The sequence below is a fragment of the Eptesicus fuscus genome, chromosome 1 (assembly GCF_027574615.1).
Source record: "Eptesicus fuscus isolate TK198812 chromosome 1, DD_ASM_mEF_20220401, whole genome shotgun sequence".
Taxonomy (NCBI): domain Eukaryota; kingdom Metazoa; phylum Chordata; class Mammalia; order Chiroptera; family Vespertilionidae; genus Eptesicus; species Eptesicus fuscus.
Genome location: NC_072473.1, coordinates 55,699,656 through 55,727,108, shown reverse-complemented (window position 1 = coordinate 55,727,108; position 27,453 = coordinate 55,699,656). Strand labels below are relative to the sequence as shown.

Sequence of the window (27,453 nt, the reverse complement as noted above, 5' to 3'; positions counted from 1 at the left end):
AAAATAATGAAAGCAAACAGCAGGTAACTTTACAAATAATGGAATGTGAACCTTTTCTGCCCTTATCCAGAGTGAATTGGGTCACAACTAAAGGAACACTGCAGCTGTAGTCGAAGGTGTGCGCACTGAGACTGAGTATTCCACAGATATACACATGGTTCAAAATGGGATATCCACTTCTAACACAGCATTATAAGTGCTCCAAAACTTAAAGTACCCACAACAACTACATCTGTGACTGGAACCAATTATCCCTTTTATTCCCCACCAGGACAAACCAATATGTAGGCAGTTTTTTAATTAGACATGGAAGCAATTTTAACACTGGCCCTGTGAAACCACAATGTACCAAAAGTACTATACCAAACATTTATAACTTGTATAAAAATTCCACATCCCCATATTGGCCACCTCAAGATGAAAACGTAACTCCCTAAATGTTAACTGGCTCTACTCCCCTAATCCTATATAATAAAAGGGTAATATGCAAATTATCCCCTCGACCGGGAGTTCAACCGGGAGTTGGACCAGGGAGCGGGCCGGCCAGCCAACCAGCCATGGCCACTCCCCTTGGCAGTCCTGGTCCAATCGGCCCCGATCAGGGTGGGCTGGCCAGACCCTACCCGTGCAGGAATTCCTGCACTGGGCCTCTAGTATTAAACATAAAAACCACATGGGAAATATAGAAATTCAAATAGAAGCAACATAAACCTGTCATAAACCGTAAACAAAAAACTATTTGTGGGACAGCATGGATGACAAATGGTCTACTGTGTAAATTTTAGAATGAAGCAGACAAAAGTTTGAAGGCTGGTTAATTTTCTCCTCCTTCTCCTGCTTCAGCTTCATCTCCTTGGGTATCCGATGTCCACAATGTCAAGTTGTTTCTCAGTAACTGTATTATTAGTGTGCTGTCTTTGTATAACTTTGTATCACTTAATGTATCAAGTTCAGCAATGGCTTCATCAAAAACTGTCTTTGCAAGAGAGCAGGCTTTCTCCAGGGAGTTCAGAACCTCATAACAGAACACAGAGAAGTTAAGGGACAGAACCAATCTGTTAGGATGTGTTGGTTGCATTTCCTTTTTGCTGATTTCAAAAGCTTCTTGGTATGCCTGTTGTGACTGGTCCACAATCCCTTTCTTGTCATCCCCAGCAGCAACCTCAGCCAAGTAACAGTAGTTACTTGTGAAGCATTGGAGATCAAGAACTTTTCCAAGAGAGACAGTACATCATTGCAGATATCTCTTAGCTCAGTTTCAATTTTTTCTCTGTATTCTCGAGCCATCTGCTGTTTTTCCTGAGCACCTTCTGTCTTTTGCTCAATACTTGAGACAGATATCCTACGGGCTCCTACAACATTTTTATAAGCAACTGAGAGAAGATTCCTCTCCTCATTGGATAATTCAGCTCCTTGATCAGTTACAGACTTCATGCTGGCTGCCATGTCATCATCATATTGCTCAGCCTGCCCGGCCAGTTTGGCCTTCTGCACCAGCTCATTTTTATCCATGATGGATGTTCTGTGGCCGGAGTGGGTGGTGGAGGACGGACGGGGTCTCAGCAGTCTCTGGGCAGCAGCGGTGGCTAGGCTGAGACTCTGTCCCCCTCCCCCCGCCCCCCTTTATTTTCACCTGAGTCTGTTGCCTGGCCCTTGTGACTTACGTGTACACGAGGGAGCTTTCCAAATCAGTTATAAAACCTCTTTCATCCAAGGTCATCCTGAGGCACCGCTCCCCACCCCAACCCAGCCCAGGTTCCGGCAGTCACTGGCTTCCTAAAAGCTCACCGCTGCGCCCGACTTCCCAGGCCCACAGATTCGCCAGTTTCTAGGAAAATAAAGTACCCGAGGGAGTTCTTCCGTGTATGGTTTGGGTCGGAGTGAAGAATTTAATCTAAGATTTTAGTCAAAAGTATAAAATACATTAAAGACCCAGAAATTACCATTCTGGAAATTCCAATTCTTTAGGCCTTGAATACAAACGTGCGCCTTTCTTCTTAGGTTTGAAGTCACCGTGGGCTCCTGAAAATAGTTTAGCAGAAAAAAAAACACACCCCACAAAACAAAAAGAAACAGACGCCTCAACATCCTGACTACACAGCAGGTGAGGAAAACTGAAATACTCATTCAAAGTATCGAAAATAAACCTCTGAAATCACATTGCTTCCCATGACACATCCTCTGCTGCGGGTCGGGCGTGCGGGCGTGCGTGCGTGCGGGCGTGCGTGCGTGCGTGCGTGCGTGCGTGCGTGCAGGGGACGCAAACGGGCGGGGCAGGCGCGCAAGCCCAGGGGAAACAGCTCGCCGCTACCAGGACCCCAGGAGCCCGCCCCGCCTCCTGCCCGCGGAGGCCAGACTGGCGTAACGTTGGGAGAGGGCAGCACTAGGGCCCCAGACTGCAGGAGGCTGCGGGGGCGGGCGTGTGGTGGGCTGCAGAGACCGCCGTGGCCCAGACAGCTGGCCCAGGCCTGAGCGTTGGGACGGCTCTGCAGGAGCCTGGTACTCGAGCTTCCCACAGGGAGGGTGCAGCTGCTTTGGAGCCTCCTTCCTTGGAAGACCGAAGGCCCCTGCGGCACCCGGCACCCGGCACCCAGCACTCAGGGCGGTTTCACTGAGGGGATTGGAGACGTGGCACGATGAGGAGCCGGAGTAACTCGGGGGTTCGGCTGGACGGCTACGCTAGGCTGGTGCATCAGACCATCCTGTGCCATCAGGTAAGTTAAGTGTTGCCTGTAATCAGTGAAGATGTGTGCAGCGTGATAGCTTGGATGGAGACCTTTGGTGCGCGCGCGCGCGTGTGTGTGTGTGTGTGTGTGTGTGTGTGTGTGTGTGTCACTGTCCTTCCCCTCCTGCCAAAGAAAGCAGGGGAACATTTAGTCATTTTAAGACTAGACTATTGTGAAGATCTGAGGTACTTTGTATATACTGTTAATTATATTTTTAATACTTCTTTAATGCTAGTTTATTGTTTGGTAGCTCATTCTAACTGGAAAGTTAAAACACTGACTTTCTTTTACCCACATTTCAGACTTGTAAGTTTTCAAACAGCTCTTCCCCCTTATTCAAGATAACATTTGCTTGTACTTGGTCAGAAGAAAGGGGTGTATAATACTCAGGAGTAGGGAAGTAGAAATTAGATCAAAGTCCCTAAATATGCAATTTGATATTGTTTCCTAATATTAACAGCCTATGGATACCTGCCTGTCCTCTTTTTCTTGGCTTTGTAGAATCCAGTGACTGGCTTGCTTCCAGCCAGCTACGATCAGAAAGATGCCTGGGTCCGGGATAATGTGTACAGCATCTTGGCTGTGTGGGGTTTGGGCCTGGCCTATCGGAAGAATGCAGATCGGGATGAAGATAAGGCAAAGGCCTATGAACTGGAGCAGGTATGAAAAATAAAAATATAAAGAGATCTGGAGCTGTGTGGTGTGTATGTAGGACAGGGGGAATTGAAAGAAACATGTAGCCTAGCCCACAGGAATAATAGAACTGTATTTTGCCTTTCTCCCCCCTTTTTTTCACCTTCCTAAAATTACATTTCAAAACTCTTTCCTGTATGTACTGAATATTTTTGAAGTGGAAACTTGAAACTTGCTGATTCAGGGGAAGTGGGTACAGTCTGTTCTGTTACAGTGGAAAATATTGTTGTGCCTGTGCTAAAATGTATATCCTTTTTCTAAGTAAATGTCTTTTGCAGTCTCCAGCATATTTATTCTCATTGAGAAGAATGTTTGGTGTCAGGTATATCCATTTTACTTCATTTTTTAAAATGATAGTGATATTTGTTTGAGGGTGACTGACAAATTGTCAGACCTTACCAACTGGACACAAGTAAAGACTGTTTATTTGTTGATTTTTATACTTATGACCACTGTTTCAGAGCTATGCCTAGCCCCCCCCCCCCCCCCCGCAGCCTTCCCTGGCAAAGTCACCAGTCAACAGATTCCTTTAAGTCAACTTTTAAGGCCCTTCCCCTTAATGAAAAAGCATCCTTTATAAAATTGTTTAAACACAGGGTGCTTTGTCCTTTTGAATGGCCAAGAAAACAATATTCTGGGCTAATAGGAATCTTAATATTAAGATACTCTGCTGTCAGTTGTAAGTTGCATGTGAATTCTTTTCCAAAGTGGGTATGATTCTCTCTATACCAGCCATTTCCTCAAGTGATGTCTCTCAGATGTAGGCAACTGAGCTCTAGTTTTCTATAGATCAGAACTAGAGGCCCGGTGCATGAGATTCGTGCACTGTGGGAGCGGGGGGGGGGGGGGGTCCCTCAGCCCAGCCTGCATCCTTTTGCAGTACGGGGAGCCTTCAGGGGATGTCCGATTGACGGCCAAAGTCAGACATCCTTAGCATTGCTATGGAGGCAGGCCGCTGCACTCACCAGCTGTCAGCCCAGCTTGTGGCTGAATGGCGCTCCCCCGGTGGGAGTGTCTGTCCCCTGGTGGTCAGTGTGCATCATAGCGCCCAGTTGTTCCACTATTCGGTTGATTTGCATATTACCCTATTATTATCTATACAAATAAAAGTTACATGCTAATTGACCGTACCTTCGCGACACTCACCAGCCAATCAGGAGTGAGTATGCAAATTAACCCAACAAAGATGGTGTATTAATTTGCAAACAGGCACTGAGCGGCTGGGGGCGGGGCGGGATGCTTGCGCCGTTGCCATGGTGACGACGCAGGTGTTCCGCACCACCCCAGCCACTACAGGCCTCTGGGCAGCGTGGGAAGGCAGAAAGGCAGCTCCAGGCCGGAGCAAAAAGGCGGCTCCAGCCAGAGCAAAGCCGGTGCTGGCAGCCAGGGGAAGGAAGGCCCATTCTTGCACAAATCTTCGTGCATCAGGCCCCTAGTATAGGGTATTAAGATTAAGGGCACCAACATGTTCTGGGTTGCAATTTTTGACAATAGGGAAGTTTCATTGTTTTATCCTCCATAATAGCAGGCATTTGTTATTCTTTCAAGCCATCAATGAGAGGTGTTTAGGCCCACCAGAAAAAAATTGTTGGAGTTTTTGCTCTAGCCCAGGAAGTACAGATCAATATTTTTATGACTTACATAAATAATATATAACCATTGTATGAATTTGGAAAATTTAGAGAACTGTTAAAAATTACCTGTAATAGCCGAAACCGGTTTGGCTCAGTGGATAGAGCGTCGGCCTGCAGACTGAAAGGTCCCAGGTTCGATTCCGGTTAAGGGCATGTACCTTGGTTGCGGGCACATCCCCAGTAGGGGGTGTGCAGGAGGCAGCTGATCGATGTTTCTCTCTCATCGATGTTTCTAACTCCCTATCCCTCTCCCTTCCTCTCTGTAAAAAAATCAATAAAATATATTTTAAAAAATTACCTGTAATACTTATTATTCTTCCCTCCCACCCAAATCCTATATCCTACTCTAATGTTTTGCTACTTTGATCTCAGTAGTTTGTTTTATTTTTTAATTCTTTATTGTTTAAAGTATTACATAGAGTATTACATGTGTCTCCTTTTTCCCACATTGACCTCTCTATTTTGTTTTACTAGAAATTAATATCAGTAGAATAAAACCCAATTCCACACTTAGTACAATTTGACCAATTTTTTAAATACTATTAGAAGAAATATGATGTCTTCTAGTCGACTAATCATTCTACAAAGTTGACATTTTTCCTTAAGTGCCCCAGGTAGAAAGAATTTAATAGAGGAAGGGGGAAAATTGAATTGTTCATTCTAAAATTTTAATGCTCTGTTAAATAATTTTTATATAACCCCCAAATATTTTGCATGTGATAATAACTTTGTAATGTCTCAAAAACATTATGGCAATAGGAAACATCTTAAAAAAAGAAACACATTATCTGGGAATTGTAAAAATTTTAATTTTTTTCTCAAACCTGACTTAATCGTTAATTCAGACCAGGGCTCACAAACCCATCTCTGTAAAGGGCTCAATACTAAATATTTTCAGCACTGTGGGTCACATGTGGTGTCTACCCAACTATTCAGTTCTTCCATTAATGAACAAAAGCAGGCAGAGATAATACATAAATGAATGAGCATGGTTATGTTCCAGTAGGCATTAACTAGCACTTACAAAAATAGGCAGTGAACTATATTTGTCGCTAGTCTACATGAGTATTTCTAACCTCTGGCTGTACAACGGGATTACTTTGGAAGCTTTTAAAGAAATATCCTTACTGCAGCTCACCCTAGAACAATTTAGATAAATCTCTTAAAGTGGAGGCTGGGGGACATGCATATTTTAAATAAACTACCCAGGTTATTCTAAAATACAGCCAGGGATTATAACCACTTATTTATGGACAATACATGAGCATAGATTAAATCCAATAAATCCATGGGTTAAATTCCCATCAACTGTCAATTTAAAACAGGTTTTCCAATTACTGTGTGGATTTTCCCAAATCATTGATTATTAACCATTTCTACCCTTCCTTCCAACTCTCACCTTTGTTTAACTCTGAAAAATAATGTCAGAACTAAAGAGAATTCTGGATGAAAAGGGTATAAGGGTTTGGGTGGCTATTCTATCATACATGCGTTTCAAATGTCCTTTTTTCTTATTCTCATAGATATTCACTCACACCCATAAAAATAAATAGTAACACAAATAGAGATTGCTCTGTGGCTGCCATCAGTTCTACTTCTGCCTCAATTTTATTCTCTTGGTGTAGTCTCTTATCTTTTGCCATGCCTTTAACTATTACCTTTATGAGAATGACTTCCAAAGCTTCATCTTTAACTCTGACCTCACTTTAATGTCAAACCCTGATTTTCATTAGTCTTCTGATCAGTTGACCCTGCATATCCTATAGCTTCTCAAACTCATTATGTCTGAAACACCTTCAACAAACAAAATGGACTATCAAACAACAGCAACTCTCTAAGCATTGTGTTTTCTCTTATTGTGTCTTCTTATTGTGTTTTCTTCTTATTGTGTTCTCTTATTGTGTTTTCTCTTAAATAACACTAGGTCAATTAAGTTTGGGGCTATGTTAAACAGCAGATTTCTTTACTCCATAATTTCTCAGAGCCTTTGATATGCTAATGCATAGTAAAGTGCATTTGGAATCTAAGATAGGAGTGAATTGTACAGCCTTTTAAGAATTTCCTAGACTAGTGTTCTATAAAACAGTGTTTGAAAAATGCTGTCATTAGGGTGATTTTTGACTGACCCCCCTTTGACTTTTGATACATGCAGACCAAAGTCTGTTGATTCTTATAATTTTTCTTGAATCCATCCCCTCCTTTCTTGTCCCTTCTGCCTCAACTCTAGTCTAAACCTTGATCATTTAACACTGTTGTGAAAAACACACTTAAAGTATATTATTTCCACTCTCAACAATCTTTCTGTGGCTCTCATTTCCCATCAAGTAAAATCTAAATGTTTTGGATTGATAGGCAAAACTCTAGAGTTTAGTCCTAGCCAACATTATGCCATGCTGGTAACATGCATTATACCCTCAGTTCCAGCCAGATTAGTATCTTTATTACTTTAACAATTCCTTAATAAAAATACCTGACATTCGTATAAATACTTTTCATTGTACTACATACTTCCCCATAATTACTAGCATTTTATTCTCACAGCACCCTGTAAGTTAGGTATTATTTTCCCAAATTTACAAGTAAAGGGAATGAAACAGGTTGGAATTTAGTGGTGGTATGAATACAACCTGTCTAATGACTTCAGATTGATTGAGTCTTTTTAAAAATTTTCCTACATGGAAGCCACCAAATCTTTTTATGAACTTCTTCCATTTGTAATGCATGTTCCCTTCTAATCTGAACTAATACACTCCTTTCAAAGCCCAGCTCCAATCCTACTTTTTCTGTAACTCCTGTCCTCACAGACCATTCAGTGATCATTTCTTTTTCAGGACTACTTTCTTTGGATTTCTAGATTACTTAGGGTCTCTGTGGGGTTTTTTTTTCTTTCCATTTTGAAGTAGAAGATTTTGTGTAATTGTCATGTGCCAGGCCTTGTGATAAATATAAAAAATAAAATGGAACAAAATGTTTATATTTAACTCTGAATTTTTATATTTGAAATTTTTAATGTATAGAAAAGTTGTAGGAAGAGTAAAGTGAACACATTTGCATGTACTCTTTACCTATATTCACTAATTGTTAACATTTTGACATATTTGCATCTTCCTTCTCTTTAAGCATGTGCATGTGCATACCATCTATTTGACAAGCCTTTTGAGAGTTACTTGCAGGCATGGAAAATATACTATATATATATATTTTTCCAAAATATAATCTGCTTAGTCCATTGATTTAAATGTGTATTTCTGAATATGGTCTTGGAGTATTTTTCTTAAGGAATTCATAGTTTGATAGGGGAAACAGACATATAAACAAATAGTTACAAAACATTAGGACAGATATTTTAGGTACTGTCTATAGTGGAGATAAGTACAAAGTTCTGTGGGAGGTGTGAGTTTCCAATTCACTTGAACAAGGCAAGGAAAGATTCAAAGGAGTTGGGTTTTAAAGGATATTAGGAATTATTAAGTAGACATGTTGGTAGTGTAGTTTGGTGTGTGTGTTTGCGCGCGCGCGTGCGTGTGCGTGTGTTTTAAAAAAACATGTTTGTCCTGTCTCCCTTGTCATTATGTTCCACAAAGCCTGGTAGAGTGCTTTAAATATTTATTTTTATTTATTTAAAATCTTTATTGTTGAGAGTATTACATATGTCTCCATTTTTTCCACCCATTGTGCCCTTCCACCCGGTTCCCGGTCCTCCCCACGCCTTCACTACCTTATTGTCTGACCATAGGTAATGTAAATATGCAATATAAGTTCTTTGCTTAATTTCCCCCTGTCCTACCTTCTCTCTGAAATTCATCAGCCTGTTCTATGTTTCCATGCCTCTGGTTCTATTTTATTAATCAATTTATTTTGTTCATTAGATTCTTTGTTTATTTTGATTTTCAGATTCAATTGTTGATAGCTATGTATTTATTGCCATTTTGTTTTTCATATTTTTAATCTTTTCTTCTTTTTCTTCTTCCTCCTTCTCCTCTTCTTCCTCTCCTCCTCCTCCCTTCAACATTTCATGTAATTAATACTGGTTTGGTGGTGATGAATTTCTTTAGCTTTTTCTTGTCTGTGAAGCTCTTTATCTGACCTTCAATTCTAAATGTTAGTTTTGCTGGGTAGAGTGATTTTGGTTGTATATCCTTGCTATTCATCACTTTGAATATTTCTTGCCACTCCCTTCTGGCCTGCATAGTTTTGTTGAGAAGTCAGCTGACAATCGTGTGGGTGCTCCCTTGTAGGCAACTAACTGCTTTTCTCTTGCTGCTTTTAAAAAAATTTAATTTAATTAATTTTAAATGTTATTGTTTAAGGTATTACAAATAGTAGTACATATATGTCTCTTTTTTCCCCCACTGACTGACCTCCCCCCAGTCTCCCCTAACCCCTGGCACTTGCCCTCGTCCCCGCGCCCCCAGTGTCTTGCGTCTGTTGGTTGTGCTTATATACATGCATACAAGTCCTGCGGTTAGTCCTGCGGTTGATCTCTTACCCACCCCACAACCCTTCCCTACCTTCCCGCTGTAGTTTGACAGTCTGTTCAATGCTTCTTTGCCTCTGACTACTTTTGTTCAACAGTTTGTAATGTTCTTTATTATCCATAAATGAGTGATATCATGTGGTATTTATCTTTCACTGACTGGCTTATTTCACTTAGCATAATGCTCTCCAGATCCATCCATGCTGTTGCAAATGGTAAGAATTCCTTTTTTATAGCAGCATAGTATTCCATTGTGTATATGTACCACAGTTTTCTAATCCATTTATCTGCTGATGGGCATTTAGGCTGTTTCCAAATCTTAGCTCTCTTGCTGCTTTTAAGATTCTCTCTTTGTCTTTAACCCTTGGCATTTTGATTATGTTGTGTCTTGGTGTGGGCCTCTCTGGGTTCCTCTTCTTTTGGGACTCCCTGTGCTTCCTGGACTTGTAAGTCTATTTTTTTCACCAGGTAGGGGAAGTTTTGTCTTGTTTTTTTCAAATAGGTTATCAATTTTTTGTTCCCTCTTTTATCCTTCTATCACCCCATGATGTGAATGTTCATACGCTTGAAGTTGTCCCAAAGGCTCCTTACACTATCTTCATATTTTTGGATTCTTTTTGCTTTTCTGATTGGATGTTTTTTGTTTCCTCATATTCCAAATCACTGATTTGATTCTCGGTCTCCTCTACTATACTGTTGATTCCCTGTAAATTATTCTTCATTTCAGTTAGTGTATACTTCATTTCTGATTGGTCCTTTTTCATATATTTGATGTTCTTATTAAGATCCTTGAAATTCTCTGTAAGTCCCTTGAAGCTTTCATTAAGTTCCTTGGGCATCCTTATAACCATTGTTTTGAACTCTGTATCTGTTCATTTGCTTTCTTCCATTTCATTTAGTTCTTTTTCTGGAGATTTCTTCTGTTCTTTCATTTGTGACATGTTTCTTTGTCTCCACATTTTGTCTGCTTCCCTGTGTTGGTTTCTACTAGGTGTACTAGTTAATAATGGTGGATTTTGTAATCAAAGAAAACATGATAATTTCAAGAGAAACATCAAAAGTGCTTTATTCAAAGTAATGTCCATCGCTAGCTACACATTTCCCCCATCTTTCAGGTAATTTGTGGATACCGTCCCAATAGAACTTTTCTTGTTTTGAGGCAAACCATTCAGAGACCCAATTTTTCACTTCTTCGTATGTTTTGAAGTGCTGCTCAGAAAGTGCATGTGCCATCGATCAGAACAAGTGGTCATATGAAAGAGCAAGGTCTGGTGAATACAGCAGGTAGATTAATACTTCCCAGGCAAGATCTTTTAATGTGTCTTTAACTGGTTTTGAAGTGTGTGATGGTGAGTCATCATGAAGCAAAATTATTTTGCCGTGTCTTCTGGTTGTTTCAAGATCAAAGCGTGGTTCAAATTTGATTATTTGTTGTCATTAGGGATCAGTATTAATGATTTCACCTGGTTTTAGAAGATCATAATGCACCACACCTTCTTAATCCCACCAAACACTAAGCATTGTCTTCTTTCCGAAGCGATTTGGCCTTGCAGTCGATGTTGATGCTTGACCTGGATCAACCCATGATTTTGTGCCTTTGGGATTCTCAAAATAAATCCACTTTTCATCGCCAGTCACAATTCGATGCAAAAAAGACTTTCTTTCATGCCATTGAAGCAACATTTTACTGATGACTTTTCAGTTTTCCATTTGTCTTTCATTTAGTTGATGTGGCACCCATTTTCCTTCCTTTAAAATCTTTCCCATTGCTTGTAAATGATCGGAAATTGTTTACTGAGCAATGTTTAATCTTTCTGCAAGTTGTTTTTGAGTTTGACATGCATCTTCATCCACTAATGCTTGTAATTGTTGGTCTTCAAACTTTTTTGGTTGACCTGGATGTTCTTTGTCTTTCACATAGAAATCATCACTTTTAAAGCATTTAAATCAGTGTTCACAAGTATCTTGGGATGGGGCATGTTCACCATAAGCTCCCCAAAGTATACTATAACTTTTTCTTCAAAATAAAGTAATGAATTAAAACTTCCTGGAAATGCTCTTTTTTTGGCACGAAATTCGACATTTTTAAGCGTAAAAATATCTATGATATTAATACCTTCAGCAAATTTGACATATGAAGTTTTGAAGCTTGCTATCAATACAACAAAATAGCATACATATCAAATCACATATATATCAACATATGTGTAACTCCATCAATTGAAAAAAATCCGCATTATTAACTGGTACACCTAGTATGTATTAGGTAGTACTGCTGTGTCACCTGGAATTGGTAGAGTGGCCTTGTATATTAGGTGTCCTGTATGGTCCAGTGGCTCACCCTCCCCAGTCACCTGAGCTGGGCATTCTAGGTGCACCCCTGTGTGGGCTGTGTGCACTGCCTTGTTATAGTTGAGCCTTGATTGCTGTTGGCATCACTGGGAGAAACTGGGACCCCACCAATTGGCTGTGAGGACCAGCTGCGACTACAGTGGAAGAGCTGCTGTGCAGTAGACACCCCTATGGAGCAGGACTTGCTTCAGTGGGTCTTTGGTGCTTACCGAGTCTGCCCCTTGAGCGTGTAACTCGTGGATGTGTAGAGTTGTAATATGGTGTGGTCTGAAGCTGTCCACCAGATGTATTGGCTCTGGGGCCTTTGGGAAGGCGCAGAGTCTACCACTGCCTGTGCCCTGCCTGGGGCCACCCGACACAAGCTACAGAGTGACCTGCATATGGCTGTTACTTGTGTTGGGCTTGGAGGTGTTGAGGAGAAACCAAACTGTGAACCTTAGGAGGATGCTGCTAGTGCTGGGCCTGGGGTCTGCTTATCCAGAGGTATGGGGCATGCTGAGTCCAGCTGCTACTTGTTTGAGAGATTTTAGGAAAGTCTGAAGCCTGAGCCAGGACAGGCCATTCCTACGGAAAAGCCTCTGCAAACAGCTTGGGTCAGCTGCAAATTGGGTGGGATGGGGGTCTCATGGAATCACCAGGGTGGTAAACAGTGAGAGCCAGGTTTATGAAGAGTCAGATATGGCACCTGGCAGTCAGCTCGGTTGCAGGGGAGGTCTCAGCATAGGAACAATGACCTCTGCGAGCACTTTTGTCTGGGAGAAAGCTGTCCCCAAGTTCTTGCCGTGATGCCAGGTATTTTAGTTCCTCCCCGTATGTCCCTGTATCCTTTCAAGCTGCTGCTGCAGTGCTAGAGCTCAGAGGGAGTGAGTCTGGTTAAGTCTATGTGCTGGCCCTTTAAGAGGAACTGTCTGGGTCTCTAGCAGTCTCTGTTTCACAATTCTAGCTGGTTTTTAAAGCCTGAAGTTATGGGGACTTCTCTTCCCAGCCCTGGAACCCTGGGTAGAAGGGTCTAGTGTGGGGCTGGGACCCCTTGCTCTTCACAGGAGGCCTCCGCAGTCAAGATATCCCTCCGGATTAAAAAAAAAAATGCCACATGTGGGTGTTGGACCAGTTGTTCCTCACCTCCACTCCTCTTGCCAGTCTCAGTGTGTTTTCTTCTTTAATTCTGTAGTTGTAGGACTTCCATTCAGCCAGATTTCAGGGGGTTCTGAATGATGGTTGTCCTGTATTTTAGTTGTAATTTTGATGGGGTTGTGGGAATATCCAAGTACCATGTTTTCATGTGCTGCCATCCTCATGCTTTGAATGTTTTAGATGCTGAAACATTATACATCTGATTATACATATACCTGGAGAGATAGAGATACTAATATTTACATAGATAATGGTTGTACATAGTTAAAGAGTCAAACCTCAGTTCTCGAATGTTATCTCCAACAATTTGGTTCTTGACCAAGTTCATGGAAAACATGTCTCAAACAAAGGAGAGAATGTGCCAGTATGAGTCAGTTTACTGCTAATATCCCAGGAAATTGTGCTATGAATATTTTTATGGGTTTTGTTTGTTTGTTTGTTGCTGGCGAAATGGACGATTAGCACAATTTTAAAACATAAGGAGTAAGTGTGTTAATGTTGCTAATGTAGTGAAAGAAACAATGATCACAGGCAATTGAAGAGGCAGAAAACCTGTTGTTTATTTGGATAAATTAGCCAGTGACAGCAAGTAGAGATGCTGAATGCTGACCTCCTGAAAGACACCCCTGGAAAGAGTGCTGAAAGTTATTTGTTTAAGGCTGGCAGGGGTTAGTCCAAAAAATTTAAGAAAAGAAGTATTCATTTATAGATTAAACAGTACATTAGACATGTTCTGTATATAAGGAAGGTTAAAACAGAGAATCATTTGGGGGTCTGGAACAAATTAATTCCATTTACATTATTTCTAATGGGGAAAAATGATTCAGTTTTAGAACAGTTAGCTCCTCGACTAGCCTTGCAGTATGAATTAAGTTTGAGAACTGAGGTTCTATTCTATACCCTTTCATAATCAATTCACAAATACATAGATCTATTATCCTAAAAAAAAAGTAGGTGAGAGGAGGGTGTCACTTGATGTGGTTACAATCCCTGGGATATGAATAAACATGTATAATCAATACCACCTACTACCCCTGCTTAATAATATGGCCAGTTTTGGGGAATACGAAGTACAGATACCTCCTCTTATTTTTACCTTCCCATGCTTCCTATTAACCTCTTGCACTCAGATGTCGAGTGTGACTCTACACGGTTAGCATTAGAATAAAGGAATCGAGAAAAAAGCAAGCAAGTGCAAAGGGTTAATTTTATCCTATTCTGACTTGGAAATTGAAACTTGATGACAGAAATGGCTGACAATGGCCATTTCAGGAAGACAAAAATGGATGGCAATGAGGAATTTTCTACCTGGTCTGTGATTCCCCAGGTTTTCTGTTTAAATTAAAGAACATGTAGATGGGATTAGCAAAGCTAGATGGCAAAGAGATTTGAAAGGATTTTATGGAAGTCTGTATGTTTGACATGTAGAAGATAATTCAGAATTGAATGAAGTCTCCCCACAGAATGAGGGGTATGTTAAATGCTTTCTGTAACAGGGTATATTAAAAGACCATGTCTTTAATTAAGGTCAGAATAGTGATAGAGATTTTGTTATAGGAGTTGCAATCAGTTTCATTACTTTATAATAAACTAGAGGCCCGGTGCACGAAATTTGTGCATGGGGGGGAGGGGTGTCCTTCAGCCCAGCCTGCACCCTCTCCAATCTGGGACCCCTTGAGGGATGTCCAACTGCCTGTTTAGGCCCAATCCCGGTGGGACAGTCGGACATCCATCTCACAATCCAGGACTGCTGCTCCCACCTGCTTGCCTGCCTGCCAACCTGATCACCCCCTAACCACTCCCCTGTCAGCCTGATTGATGCCTATCTGCTCCCCTGCCAGCCTGTTTGCCCCTAACTGCCCTCCTCTGCAGGCCTGGTCACCCCTAACTGCCCTCCCCTGCAGGCCTGGTCCGCCCCCAACTGCTCTCCCCTGCAGGCCTGGGTCCCCCCTAACTGCCCTTCCCTGCAGGCCCAGTTGCCCCCAACTTCCCTCCTCTGCCAGCCTGGTCACCCCTAACTGCTCTCTCCTGCAGGCTTGATCACCCCCAACTGCCCTCCCTTGCAGACCTGGTCCCTCCCAATTGCCCTCCCCTGCTGGCCTGATCTCCCACAACTGCCCTCCCTTGCAGGCCTGGTCCCTCCCAACTGCCCTCCCCTGCTGGCCATCTTGTGGTGGCCATCTTATGTCCATATGGGAGCAGGATCTTTGACCACATGGGGGCAGCCATCTTGTGTGTTGGTCAATCTGCATATTACTCTTTTATTAGATAGGATAGAGACCTGGTACACAGGTGGGGGCTGGCTGGTTTGCCCTGAAGGGTGTCCTGGATCAGGGTGGGGGCTCCCTTGGGGCGTGGGGTGGCCTGGGCCAGGGGCCTGTGGTGGTTTGCAGGCTGTCCACGCCCCCTGGCGACCCAAGCAGAGGCCCTGGTATCTGGGATTTATTTATCTTCTATAATTGAAACTTTGTAAACTTAAGTGGAGGCCAAGACAGGCCAGGGTGTGCAGAAAGCTTGGCTTCCTCCATTGCCGTGGGCAACCCTAACCTCCTCCTCTCTCCAGCTCCATGGCTGCCGCCATTTCTGTTGGGATTTATTTATCTCCTATAATTGAAACTTTGTAGCCTGGAGTGGAGGCCTTGGCTCGCCAGGGTGTGTGGAAAGCTTGGCTTCCTCCATTGCCGGGGAAACCCAAGCTTCCCTCCTGCTCACTCAGTGGCCACAGCCATCTTGGTTAGGGTTAATTTGCATACTTGCTCCTGATTGGCTGGTGGGCGTGGCTGGTGGGTGTTGCGAAGTGATGGTTAATTTGCATATTACTCTTTTATTAGATAGGATGCTTCATGCTTTAAAAGGTGACATAATCATGCACTGTCACCCCCTCACTTTCCCTCTCTCTCCCCACCTCTTTTTCTCTGTCTCTCATTTCTTCATCTGTAAGGGGAGAAAACCATTTATAGATAGAAATGGTTTTTAAAAGATACTCTCCCAAGGAAACAGTTGTTATTTTTCCTCAATAAAATACTTCATAAAGAGTTAGAGCATAATTAATAGGTACTTATCTTTATCATGCCTATTGCTTGAATGTTTTGAAACAATAATTATTTTGCAGAGGTGTCCTTAAGCCACCTCTGAGCCAGCATTCCTTAGAGTATCCTGGTTGTATTTCTTCTGGACTGTGACACAGGAAACTTAGAGAAATGGAGAAGCTGTTTGGTGATATTCTTCTGAAACATATTGCCTATCCATGCCATTGGTGATGGGCCCTTCTGGTGTCATGTAGTATAACTAGTATAGTATAGTATCATGTAGTATATCATATTACTATACTGTATTATAATGAAATATAATTATTATTACTATATTATACCAACTAGTATGTACATAGTTGTTAATCATTCTTTTGGATTACTGTGATTAGAAAACTATCTTAGAAATTGCCAGGCCCTTATAAGTAAAATAATGACTTAAGTCTTAAGTAGTTTGTGGCTTCATATTTTTTATAGAAAAGGAGTTGAATTGTACTAACGATTCCTATTTACAATTATTCTGAATTGAAGATCATTTTATTCTTTAGGGAAAATGTCCAGAAAAGTATTGCTGTGGACTCTTGACGATAAGAATTGACTAGTTTAGAAAAAACAACAGTGATGATGTTGGCTTTTCTAGGCCATAGGATGTATTTTATTTTTTTCCATATGTTGTATTTTAGAATATCCTCATAGCCTTATGAATTTTGAGCTGACTTGCCCATTTTCTCCAGTTGGCATGTCCTCTAATAGGATGGTTGTCTTAGTTTTATATAAACCTGTTGGAACTTGAACTATTTAACTTGAAGGAGTCACCAACTGCAGCTTTTGATTCCACTTTTAGCTGCAATCTACTCTTCTGTGTATTTATAAAGTAAATGCCATGTAAATAGGAACCTAGGATAGGGTTACTTGTTCTCAAAAGGTCATCTACCAACTGCAGCTGCTGAGTAAGTGTTCCTGCATCCAGGGATATTTATAATAGTCTTGTTTCCATTTATTTTTGCAGAGTGTAGTGAAGCTGATGAGGGGACTGCTGCACTGCATGATCAGACAGGTATGCCATTGTTAACAGCTCCCTCTCTAATAAAAGCACATTGTAATAATATCTAATCTAATAATAGACAAATATGCAAATTGACCGCACCTTCGCTACACCTAAGCCACGCCCACCAGCCAAGCCATGCCCATCAACCAATCAGGACGAGTATGCAAATTACCCCAACAAAGATGGAGGCTAATTTGCATATCAAGACAGCGTCGAAAGAAGCCAAGAGCTGCAGAAGGGAGTAAAGCTTCGGAGAAGCAAGCAAGCCGGGGGGGAGGAGAAAGGAGGAGCAAAGTCAGGGCCAGGGGCGAAGGGAAAAGCAGGCGGGCTGGTGGAGAAGGAAGGGCGGGTGACAAGGGCAGAGCGGAGGTGGGGCCGGGGGAGAAGGGAAAAGCAGGTGGGCTGGAGGAGAAGGTGGGGCGGGCGACAAGGGCGGAGCGGAGGCGGGGCCGTGGGGTGAAGGGAAAAGCAGGTGGGCTGGAGGAGAAGGCGGGGCGGGCGATAAGGGCGGAGCAGAGGCGGGGCTGGGGGCGAAGGGAAAAGCAGGCGGGCTGGAGGAGAAGGCGGGGTGGGCGACAAGGGCGGAGCGGAGGCGGGGTAGAGTGCAGCAGGAAATCCTATTGCAGGATTTTTCCTGCAACGGGAACACTAATATATATATACTAGTAGCCCGTTTGCACGAAGATTCGTGCAATAGACCTTTATTCACCTGGCTGCCTGCACCAGTTTTCTGCCAGCACCGGGGACCCAGGCCTTGGCTGTGGCCACCGCCTTCTACCTTCTTTCAGGGTCCCGGCTTGGCCCTGGGCAGTGGCCTTGGGCTCGGCTGCACCCAGCGTCCCTGCTACCCCCCAGGTCGGCTCGCTCCTGCTATCGGAGCAGGCACCCCGCTGGCGCCCAAGGCCGGGAAAGCCCCGGGCGGCTTTCTGGGCCTTGGGCTCCGCTGCACCCCAGCATCCCTGCAATGGTTTCCTGGTGGGCGTGGTTGATGGGCGTGGCTTGGTTGGTGGGCGTGGCTTGGGCGTCGCGAAGGTGCGGTCAATTTGCATATTTGTCTATTATAAGGTAAGATATACTAGAGGCCCGGTCATGGGCCCCCCCGAAATTCGTGCATGGAGGGGGGTTGTCCCTCAGCCCAGCCTGTACCCTCTCCTATCTGGGACCCCTCAAGGGATCGGGCCTAAACGGGCAGTTGGACATCCCTCTCACAATCCAGGACTGCTGGCTCCCAACTGCTTGCCTGCCTGCCTTCCTGATTGCCCCTAACCGCTTCTGCCTGCCTCTCACAATCCAGGACTGCTGGCTCCCAACTGCTTGCCTGCCTGCCTTCCTGATTGCCCCTAACCGCTTCTGCCTGCCAGCCTGATCACCCCCTAACCACTCCGCTGCCAGCCTGTTTGCCCCCAACTTCCCTCCTCTGCCGGCCTGGTCACCCCTAACTGCCCTCTCCTGCAGGGTTGATCACCTCCAACTGCCCTCCCTTGCAGGCTTGGTCCCTCTCAACTGCCCTCTCCTGCTGGCCATCTTGTGGTGGCCATCCTGTGTCCACATGGGGGCAGGATCTTTGACCACATGGGGGCAGCTATATTGTGTGTTGCAGTGATGATCAATCTGCATAGTACTCTTTTATTAGATAGGATAGAGGCCTGGTACAGGGCTGTGGGCCAGCTGGTTTGCCCTGAAGGGTGTCCCTGATCAGGGTGAGGTACCCTTGGGGCGTGGGGCGGCCTGAGCAAGGGACCTGTGGTGGTTTGCAGGCCTGCCACGCCCCCTGGCAACGCAAGCGGAGGCCCTGGTATCTAGAATTTATTTTCCTTCTACAATTGAAACTTTGTAGCCTGGAGCAGAGCCAAGCCTGGGGCTCCCTCCGAGGCCCGAAGCCATTTGTGTTGGGGTTATAATTGAAACTTTGTTGCCTTAAGCGGGTGGGCCTGGCCAGGGTGTGCGGAAAGCTTTGCTTCCCCTGTTGCCGGCGGCAGCCCTGGCCTGCTCTCTCAAGCTCCATTCTGCCGCCATTTGTTTGAATTTGTTTACCTTCTATAATTGAAACTTTGTAGCTTGAGTGGAGGCTTAGGCCTGCAAAGGTGGGCAGAAAGCTTGGCTTCCTCTGTTACCTAGGAAACCCTGCTCTCTGTGGCTGTAGCCATCTTGGTTTGGGTTAATTTGCATGCTTGCTCTGATTGGATGGTGGGCGTGGCTTTTGGTTGTGTCGGAGGTGTGGTCAATTTGCATATTTGTCTATATTAGATAGGATATATATATATATATATATATATATATATATATATATATAGTCAATTTTACAAATAGTAGACACTAATTTTAGAAAAGTTGTAGAATTGAGGGCAGCAATGTCACCCATGATTTTACCATCCAGTTACCACTGGAATGCTTCCTTATGGTCTTTTTTTTAGCCCCTCTGCAAATGCTTTTTAATATACTTTGCATTGCTGTACATGCAATTATGTATATTGAGTAAAATATGATACAGTTTTATAAGCCATTATCTGAAACCCTTGGGACCAGATAAATCTTAGAATTCAGAATTTTTAGATTTTAGAAGGTTCTACAGTGCATTTACTACATAGTATGTTATGCCCTCAGCAGGTCCAGAGCAGCACTCTGTTATTAGAAATATTCATCTCTCTGTAGGGAAACACACATTTCACACTAATAAAATTAATAAAAACTATAAATAGCTCCATATAAAAATAAATTTTGGTTAAAAACTTAGGGGAAAAATCCTTTATAAGTGTTTTAGATTTTATGATTGGAGATAAGAAGCCAAGGACTTACATTCCCTTGCATTAATTTGCATTTTCCTCATCTTGAGTTAAGTTGAGCATCCTTTCATGTGTATATTAAAATTTTTCATTTCTCTTCAATTAAATTGCCTGTTAGGTCTTTTGACTATTTCTTTTGGACTGTCTCTTTCTTGCCTATTTGAGGAGTTCCTGAACATATTGCAAATAATTTTCTCAGGCCATGATTCATCTTTTAGGGTGTTTATGATATTTTTTTCATTCAAAAGTGTTTTACAAAAAAATGTGCTTTCCCTTTATCGTAGAAGAACTTTACATAACTTGCACACCTTGAATCTGAATTGATTTTCTTGAAACCAATATTTTATTAGAAGAACCATTTGAGGTCCAGATTAATAAATGACCACAGTCATTCAACAAGTCTAAAATAAAGGAATTAACTCTAGACTTCTAAACTTTTTCACTAGTGCTCTCTCTATGGTTATCTCACAGCCATCATTTCTTCTTTTTTCCTTCTTTGCTACTTTTAAAATTTTTTTTAGATATTTTCATTTTCTACCTTATCAAATAGGTTTAAAGCCACTAATTTAATGAACGACATTTAAAGATATAATAGTTACTATTACATATCAGGTGCACACATAATCAAATCTAAGCTTCAGGAACTAATTGTTTTAGTTAGAGTACTACAGAAGTGTGCCATATGGGTTGCTTTTTTGGCAGAGCCTTCTATGACTGTTTTTTTTTTTTTTTCAGGTGGATAAAGTAGAGTCCTTCAAATACAGTCAGAGTACCCAGGATAGCCTCCATGCCAAGTACAACACAAAAACCTGTGCCACTGTAGTGGGTGACGACCAGTGGGGACACCTGCAATTGGATGCTACCTCCGTGTACCTGCTCTTCTTAGCACAAATGACTGCCTCAGGTCAGTACAAGGACAGAGTAGTGGGAGCCACGGCAGTGTGGAGTACTTGCTCTACCACATGTGGCTTCTCTAGAAAACAACAAAGCTCTCTACATTGCTCAAAGATGCACATTGAATACATAATATTTTGCAAATTTTATAAAGAGAAACAATTTTTTTTGAGATCTAGTTGGTATTCTTTTACATTGAAAAACAAGTCTGTGATAGTAATTAATATTTTTCATTGAAAATCATGAAATCTGGGGTAGATTTTCATTAGATGAGTATTTTTATCTTTTATTAATCCTCAGATACTATGAAATGGGTAAGGACTAAGTTTATTGCTTATTCTCATGCTATGCACTGACAAGCCTATAGTTAATATTAACATAAATTGAATAATCTACTTTATACTACTCTTTATCAGTATATTAGAGGCCCAGTGCACGGATTCGTGCACCGGTGGGGTCCCTTGGCGTGGCCTGTGGGGATCGGGCTGAAACTGGCATCCAACATCCCCTGAGGGGTGTAGTAGTGTGGGAAATGGCAGGCAGTGGGGAGGAGCCACTCCCACTTATCCTGGCCCCGCTCATCCTGATCAGCTGAGCAGTGCTCCTGCTGTGGGAGTGTACTGACCACCAGGGGACAGCTTCTGCATTGTGCATCTGCCCCCTGTCAGTGTGTGTCACAGTGACCGGTCGATCAGTTGAACGGTCGACTGGTCGCTTAAGCTTTTATATATATATATATATTTATATATATATATAGACTAGAGGCCCAGTGCATGAAAATTTGTGCACTGGGGAGGGCCCCTCAGCCCAGCCTGCGCCCTCTCACAGTCCAAGAGCCCTCAGGGGATGTCCAAATGATGGCTTAGTCTGGCCTCCCTCTGTGGGAGGTGACCCCAGTAGGCCTATCTGGGGATGGTGAGCAGTCAGCCATGCCCTGAATCACCCCGTTGCTACCCATGGCCTCTGTGGGAGGGAACCAGGTGGGCAATCAGGGGATGACGCCGGCTCCCATGCCCCCCACCACTGGTTGCTGCCGTCCCCCCATCCCATTGCCGTCCCCTCCCTCTGCTCGCTGGCACACGCCTTGGCTGGCCTGGCGCCACCTGTTTGCTGGCCCCGCCCCCCACTGGTCATTCCTCCGTTTGGTGGATTTGCATATTACACTTTTATTATATAGGATTATGAACAAGGCATCTGTCTATAGGCAACTAACTTGTATTTAAGGGAATTAATTTAGGAATCAGAATTTAAATGTTTACTTTTTATTACTGAATAACATACCCTTTTTGGATGGTTTTGTTATTACTTTTAGATGCTTTACCTGAAAATGGAAAGCATAAGAATCAACATAATTTCCTTTTATTTCTCACAAGTTGGGAAGATAGTGAATCTAATTATATTCAATTTGTAAATGAAACAGGACCTTTGCCAGATTTTCCTGAGGTAAGTAAATAACACTTGTCACAATACCACATTTTTAACATTGTAATTTCTTTATCTTCCTATCTGGTTACTAAAAGCATTGAGTACCAAGGGCTCCTTGGTACTAAAAGCATTCAGGGTGAGAATTACCCCAGAATACTCTTCTCCTTTTCTTGCATAAGTATATTTTTGCTAATAAAGCCTCCTCCCCCTCCGCTCCCTGGACAAACAGCTCTTTATAAACACTTCAAAAAATAGAAGAGGAAGCAACATTTGCAAATTCATTCTATGAGACCAATATTACTCTGACACCAAAACCAAAGACATCACAAGAAAAGAAAACTACAGACAAATATCTTTTATGAATATGTATTTTTAAATCCTCAACAAAATACTAGCAAACTGAATTCAGCAATATATAAAAAGGATTATAAACCATAACCAAGTAATATTTATCCCAATAATGCAAAGTTGTTTTAACATCTGAAAATCAATTACTGTAATGCATCATGTCAATGGAATAGAAGAAAAATCTATACATTCCTCTCATTAGACACAGAGAAAGCATCCTATATAATAGAGGTAATATGCAAATTGACCATCATGCCCTCACAAGGTGTTTGCCTATGACCAGGCCAGCAGAGGGGTTAGTGAGGGACGACCAAATGACTGAACAAGCAGGCTGTGTGGGGTGACCAGACCAGCGGTGGGGGGGGGGGGGCGTGAGGGATGACCAGGCTGGCAGGGGGTGCATTTAGGGGCAACCAGGCTGGCAGAGGGGGGCAGTTGGGGGTGACCAGGCCAGCAGGGGGGGGCAGTAAGAGGTGACCAGGCTGGTGGGGGGGAAGTTAGGGACAACCAGGCCAGCGGGGGGGAGGGGGGTACAGTTGAGGGCGACCGCGACCAGGATGACAAAGGGGCAGTTGGGGGCAATTAGGCTGGCATGGGGGGCAGTTGGGGGTGACCTGGCCAGCAGGGGGGCAGTAAGGGGTGACCAGGCTGGCGACGGGGCACTTAGGGGCGACCATGCAGGCGGGGGGGGGGCAGTTAGGGGCGATCATGCCGGCATGCAGAGGCAGTGAGGGGCGATCAGGCCGGCATCGGGGGGGGGGAGTTAGGGGCGACCAGGCAGGCAGGCAGGTGAGCGATTAGGAGCCAGCAGTCCAGGATTGTGAGGGGGATGTCCGACTGCCGGTTTAGGCCTGATTCCGCCCCCCCCTCACTCCCATGCATGAATTTCATGCACCGGGCCTCTAGTTAATAATAAAATCACTCAAAAAACAAGCAATGGAATGTCTTCAACCTGATAAAGAGCATCTACAAAACCCATAGCTAACATCATATTTAATAGTTTTTAAAATATCTGCTTTACTCCCCAAGGTAAGAACTAGACAAGGATGTCAATTTCTTCTCATTTGTATTTAGAAGTCTACTGGCAGTTTTGGCTGGGGCAAATAGGCAATAAAAAGAAATAAAATATATCAGATAAAGAAGTTTAACTCTCTACATTTGTAGATGATAAGGTCTCATATATAGAAATCTTAAGGAATCCACTTAAATATACAAATTCAGGAAGGTAACTGGTTAAATATCAATGTGCAAAAATCAATTTTATTTCTATACACTAGAAATAAACCAAAAATTAAATTAAGAAAATAATTTGTATTTACAATATTATCAAAATGAAATACTGAGGCATAAATTTAACAAAATAGTATAAAACTTGTACTTTAAAATCTATAAAATGTTGAAAAAAATAAAGATCTAATTAAATGAAAAGACATCCAATGTTCATGAATTAGAAGACATTTAAATGGCAACATTCCCCAAATTGAACTATAGATTTAACAGAATTCTTATAAAAATCCCAAATGTCTTAAGACTCCACAGAAATTGACAAGCTGATCCAAAAATACAAATGGAAATTCAAGGGACCTAGAGTGGCCAAAAATTTTTTGAAAAAGAAGAACAAAATAGGATGATTGACACTTTTTTATTTCAAAACTTATTACAAAGCTACAATAATTTAAACAGTGTGGTAATAAATATATAGAGTAACAGATTTGATAGTCCAAAATTAAACCATCATTTATGGTCAGTTGATTTTTAAAAATATATATATTTTATTGATTTTCTACAGAAAGGAAGGGAGAAGGAAAGAGAATTAGAAACATCTATGAGAGAGAAACATCGATCAGCTGCCTCTTGCACAGCTCCTACTGGGGATGTGCCTGCAACCAAGGTACATGCCCTTGACCGGAATTGAACCTGGGACCTTTCAGTCTGCAGGCCGATGCTCTATCCACTGAGCCAAACCAGTTAGGGCTATGGTCAGTTGATTTTTAACAAGGGTGCCAAGATAATTCAATAGAGAAATGATAGTCTTCTCAACAAATGGTGATAGGAAAACTGGATATCTGCATACAAAAGAATGAAATTGGAATTCTTCCTCACACCATAGACAAATAACTCAAAAATGAATCATAAACTGAAATATATATAAAAGGAAAACTATAAAATTATTAATCTGCTAGGGCTTCCATAACAGAATGCCACAGAATCGGTGGCTTAAATAACAGAAATTAATTTTCTCACAGTTCTGGAGGCTGGACATCCAATATCAAGATGTTGGCAGGACTGGTTTCTGGTGAGCTCCTTAGCCTTGGTTTGCAAACAGCTGCCTTCTCAGCGGTGTGATTACATGTCCTTTTCTTCTTGTGTGGGTGCACCCCTGATGTCTCCTCTTATAAGGATACCAGTCCCTATTTTATTGGAGCCTCACCCTTGTGACCTCATTTAAACTGAATGGCCTCCTTAAAAGCCTTATCTCCAAATACAGTCACATTGATGGTTAAGGCTTCAACGAATTTGATGGGGAAGGGACACAATTTAGTTCATAACAAACACTTAGGAAAATACAGGAGTAAATCTTCCCTGACCTTGGGTTAGACAAAGCTCTGTTAGATATGACACAAAAAGCATAAGTAACTAAAGGAAAAATAAATAAATTAGATTTTTTCAAATTAAGAACTTTTGTGTTTTAGAGGACACCTTGCAATAAGGTAAAAAACCAAAACAACCCAAAATATGATAGAATATATTTGCAAATTATTTATGTGATAAGGGACTTGTATGTAAAATATATAAATAACTTGCCCTAGCTGGTTTGGCTCAGTGGAAAGAGTGTTGGCCCATGGATTGAAGGGTCCCAAATTTGATTCTGGTTGGTGGCACATGCCTTGATTGCAGGCTTGATCCCCAGCCCTGGTCTGGGCGCATGCAGGAGGCAACCAATCTATATGTCTCACTCACATTGATGTTTCTCTCTGTCTCCCCGCTCCCTTCCACTCTCTCTTAAAAATCAATGGAAATATATCCTTGGGTAAGAATTAACAAAAAATAAAATAAAATATATAAAGAAGCCTCACATCTCAATATAGAAAGATAATTTAAAATGGGCAAATAACTCGAATTGAGATTTCTCTAAAGATATTCAAAAGACTGATAAGTACATGAAAAACATTGAACATCATTAATCACTAAGAAAATGCAGATTCAAATCCTAATGAGAGAGTGATGTCAGAGTAATGGCAGTGTGAGAGATTCTCTTGGTCTTTCCTCCTGAAATTTCAACAACTTGATCAACTATAACTCAACAAAGAATTCCCTGTCAATTATAGACATGCCTGAGAGATCCACACATTGATGTATCTAAAGGTGGGAAAACAGGAACAAACATGGGAGGCGAGAAAGGTAGAGATCTCAAACTGGCTACAGACACAGATCTGCAGCTGGGAGCTTGCAGTGGGCTTGGCCCTGAGAGGAGAGGAAGCAGCTTTCTTTGTTGAGAAAGAAGAGAGAGTCTCCATAGGCACTCCAGCAGGAGGGAGTGCTGAGCCAACCAAGAGACTGGGGCAAGGACACAAGGTAGGGGTTCTGCTGTGGCTGTCACCTGTTTGGTGGTCAGTGTTCCAAACAAAGAAATGGAGCCACAGAACCCTGCTGCCCCTTAGGCTCCCAAACTCGCCTGCAGTTGCCCTTGGTATTGGGTTGAAGAGCATATTATCTGCAAACTGAGAACCATTACCGCAAAATCACTATTTTCCTCTGTGACTGATCCATGATTAGGGCACTTGTGGGGGGACCCCATGGAGGTCCAGGGTTGCCATTACCGAGAGGGCAAAATGAACCCCACTCCCAAGCAGTGCAGCGAGGTCAGCTTTGGTACTTCACAGACCTAAAGAACTTGTAATTCAGTACCATCTCTGGGAAAATAGTAGGATTTCCTCTTTATTGACATCTGCTAGAGAAAATGCAACACATAGATGCCTAGATGGAGAAAAAGCCCATCAAATACCATGAATAAGCAAGGCAGTGAGGCAGCTCAGAAAGAATATGAAAAATTTCCAGAAAACAAACTGGAACACATGGAAATATGTGATATAAATGACAGAGAATTCAACATTGTAGTTCTGAAAATACTCAATGGGATACAAGAAGATACTGACAGGCAATTTTATGCACTTAGAGAGCAAATTAATGAACAAAATGAGTACTTAACCAAAGATATTGAAAATTTAAAAAAGAATCAAACAGAAAACCTGGAAATAAAGCATTCAGTTTAGGAGATCAGGAGTGAACTGAGCATAGGAAACAGAGCCAACCAGATGGAGGGAAGAATAGTGGTATCGAAGATAGGAATATAGAAATGTCTCAGAAGGAAGAAGAGAAAATTGGAGCATAAAAAGACAAAAAAGAAAGAGCTCCACAAGAGATACTTGACTACATAAGAAAAAGCAATATAAGAATAATAGGCATACCAGAAGGAGAAGAGAGAAGGAAACAGTAAACCTATTCACACAAATAGTTGAAGAGAACTTCCCAAACCTGTGGAAAGAGCTAGAACTTTGAATCCAAGAAGCAAGCAGTATACCCAATTACTTTAATTCAAAAAGGCCTTCTCCTAGGCACATTGTATTAAACTGTCAAAAAGTAATGACAAAGAAAAAAATTCTCAAAGCAGTCAGGGAAAAGAAGGAAGTGACTTACAAAGGAAAACCTATCAGAATATCATCCAACTTCTCAGCAGAAGCTCTATAAGCCATAAGAGAGTGGAACCATATATTTAAATGACTAAAAGAGAGAAATTACCAGCCAAGAATAATATGTCCAGCAACATTATTCTTTCAATATCAAGGAGAAATAAAGACATTCCCAAAAACACAGAAGCTGAGGGAATTTGTAAACAGAAAACCTCCATT

General features: G+C 42.2%; 1 protein-coding gene and 1 pseudogene across 1 annotated transcript in view; one reads left to right on the top strand and one right to left on the bottom strand.

Moving 5' to 3' along the window:
* Positions 1-499: 499 nt before the first annotated feature.
* On the bottom strand, positions 500-1,533 carry LOC103300724 (14-3-3 protein zeta/delta-like; annotated as a pseudogene).
* A 732-nt stretch (positions 1,534-2,265) lies between these two features.
* The window catches only part of PHKA1 (phosphorylase kinase regulatory subunit alpha 1), a 369,719-nt gene continuing 344,531 nt past the window's right edge, over positions 2,266-27,453 (top strand). Inside the window, 4 exon segments of the mRNA XM_054718786.1 lie at positions 2,266-2,714; positions 3,228-3,386; positions 17,055-17,102; positions 20,612-20,780. Of these exon segments, the coding sequence (XP_054574761.1) occupies positions 2,637-2,714; positions 3,228-3,386; positions 17,055-17,102; positions 20,612-20,780 (454 nt within the window). The 5' untranslated portion in view covers positions 2,266-2,636.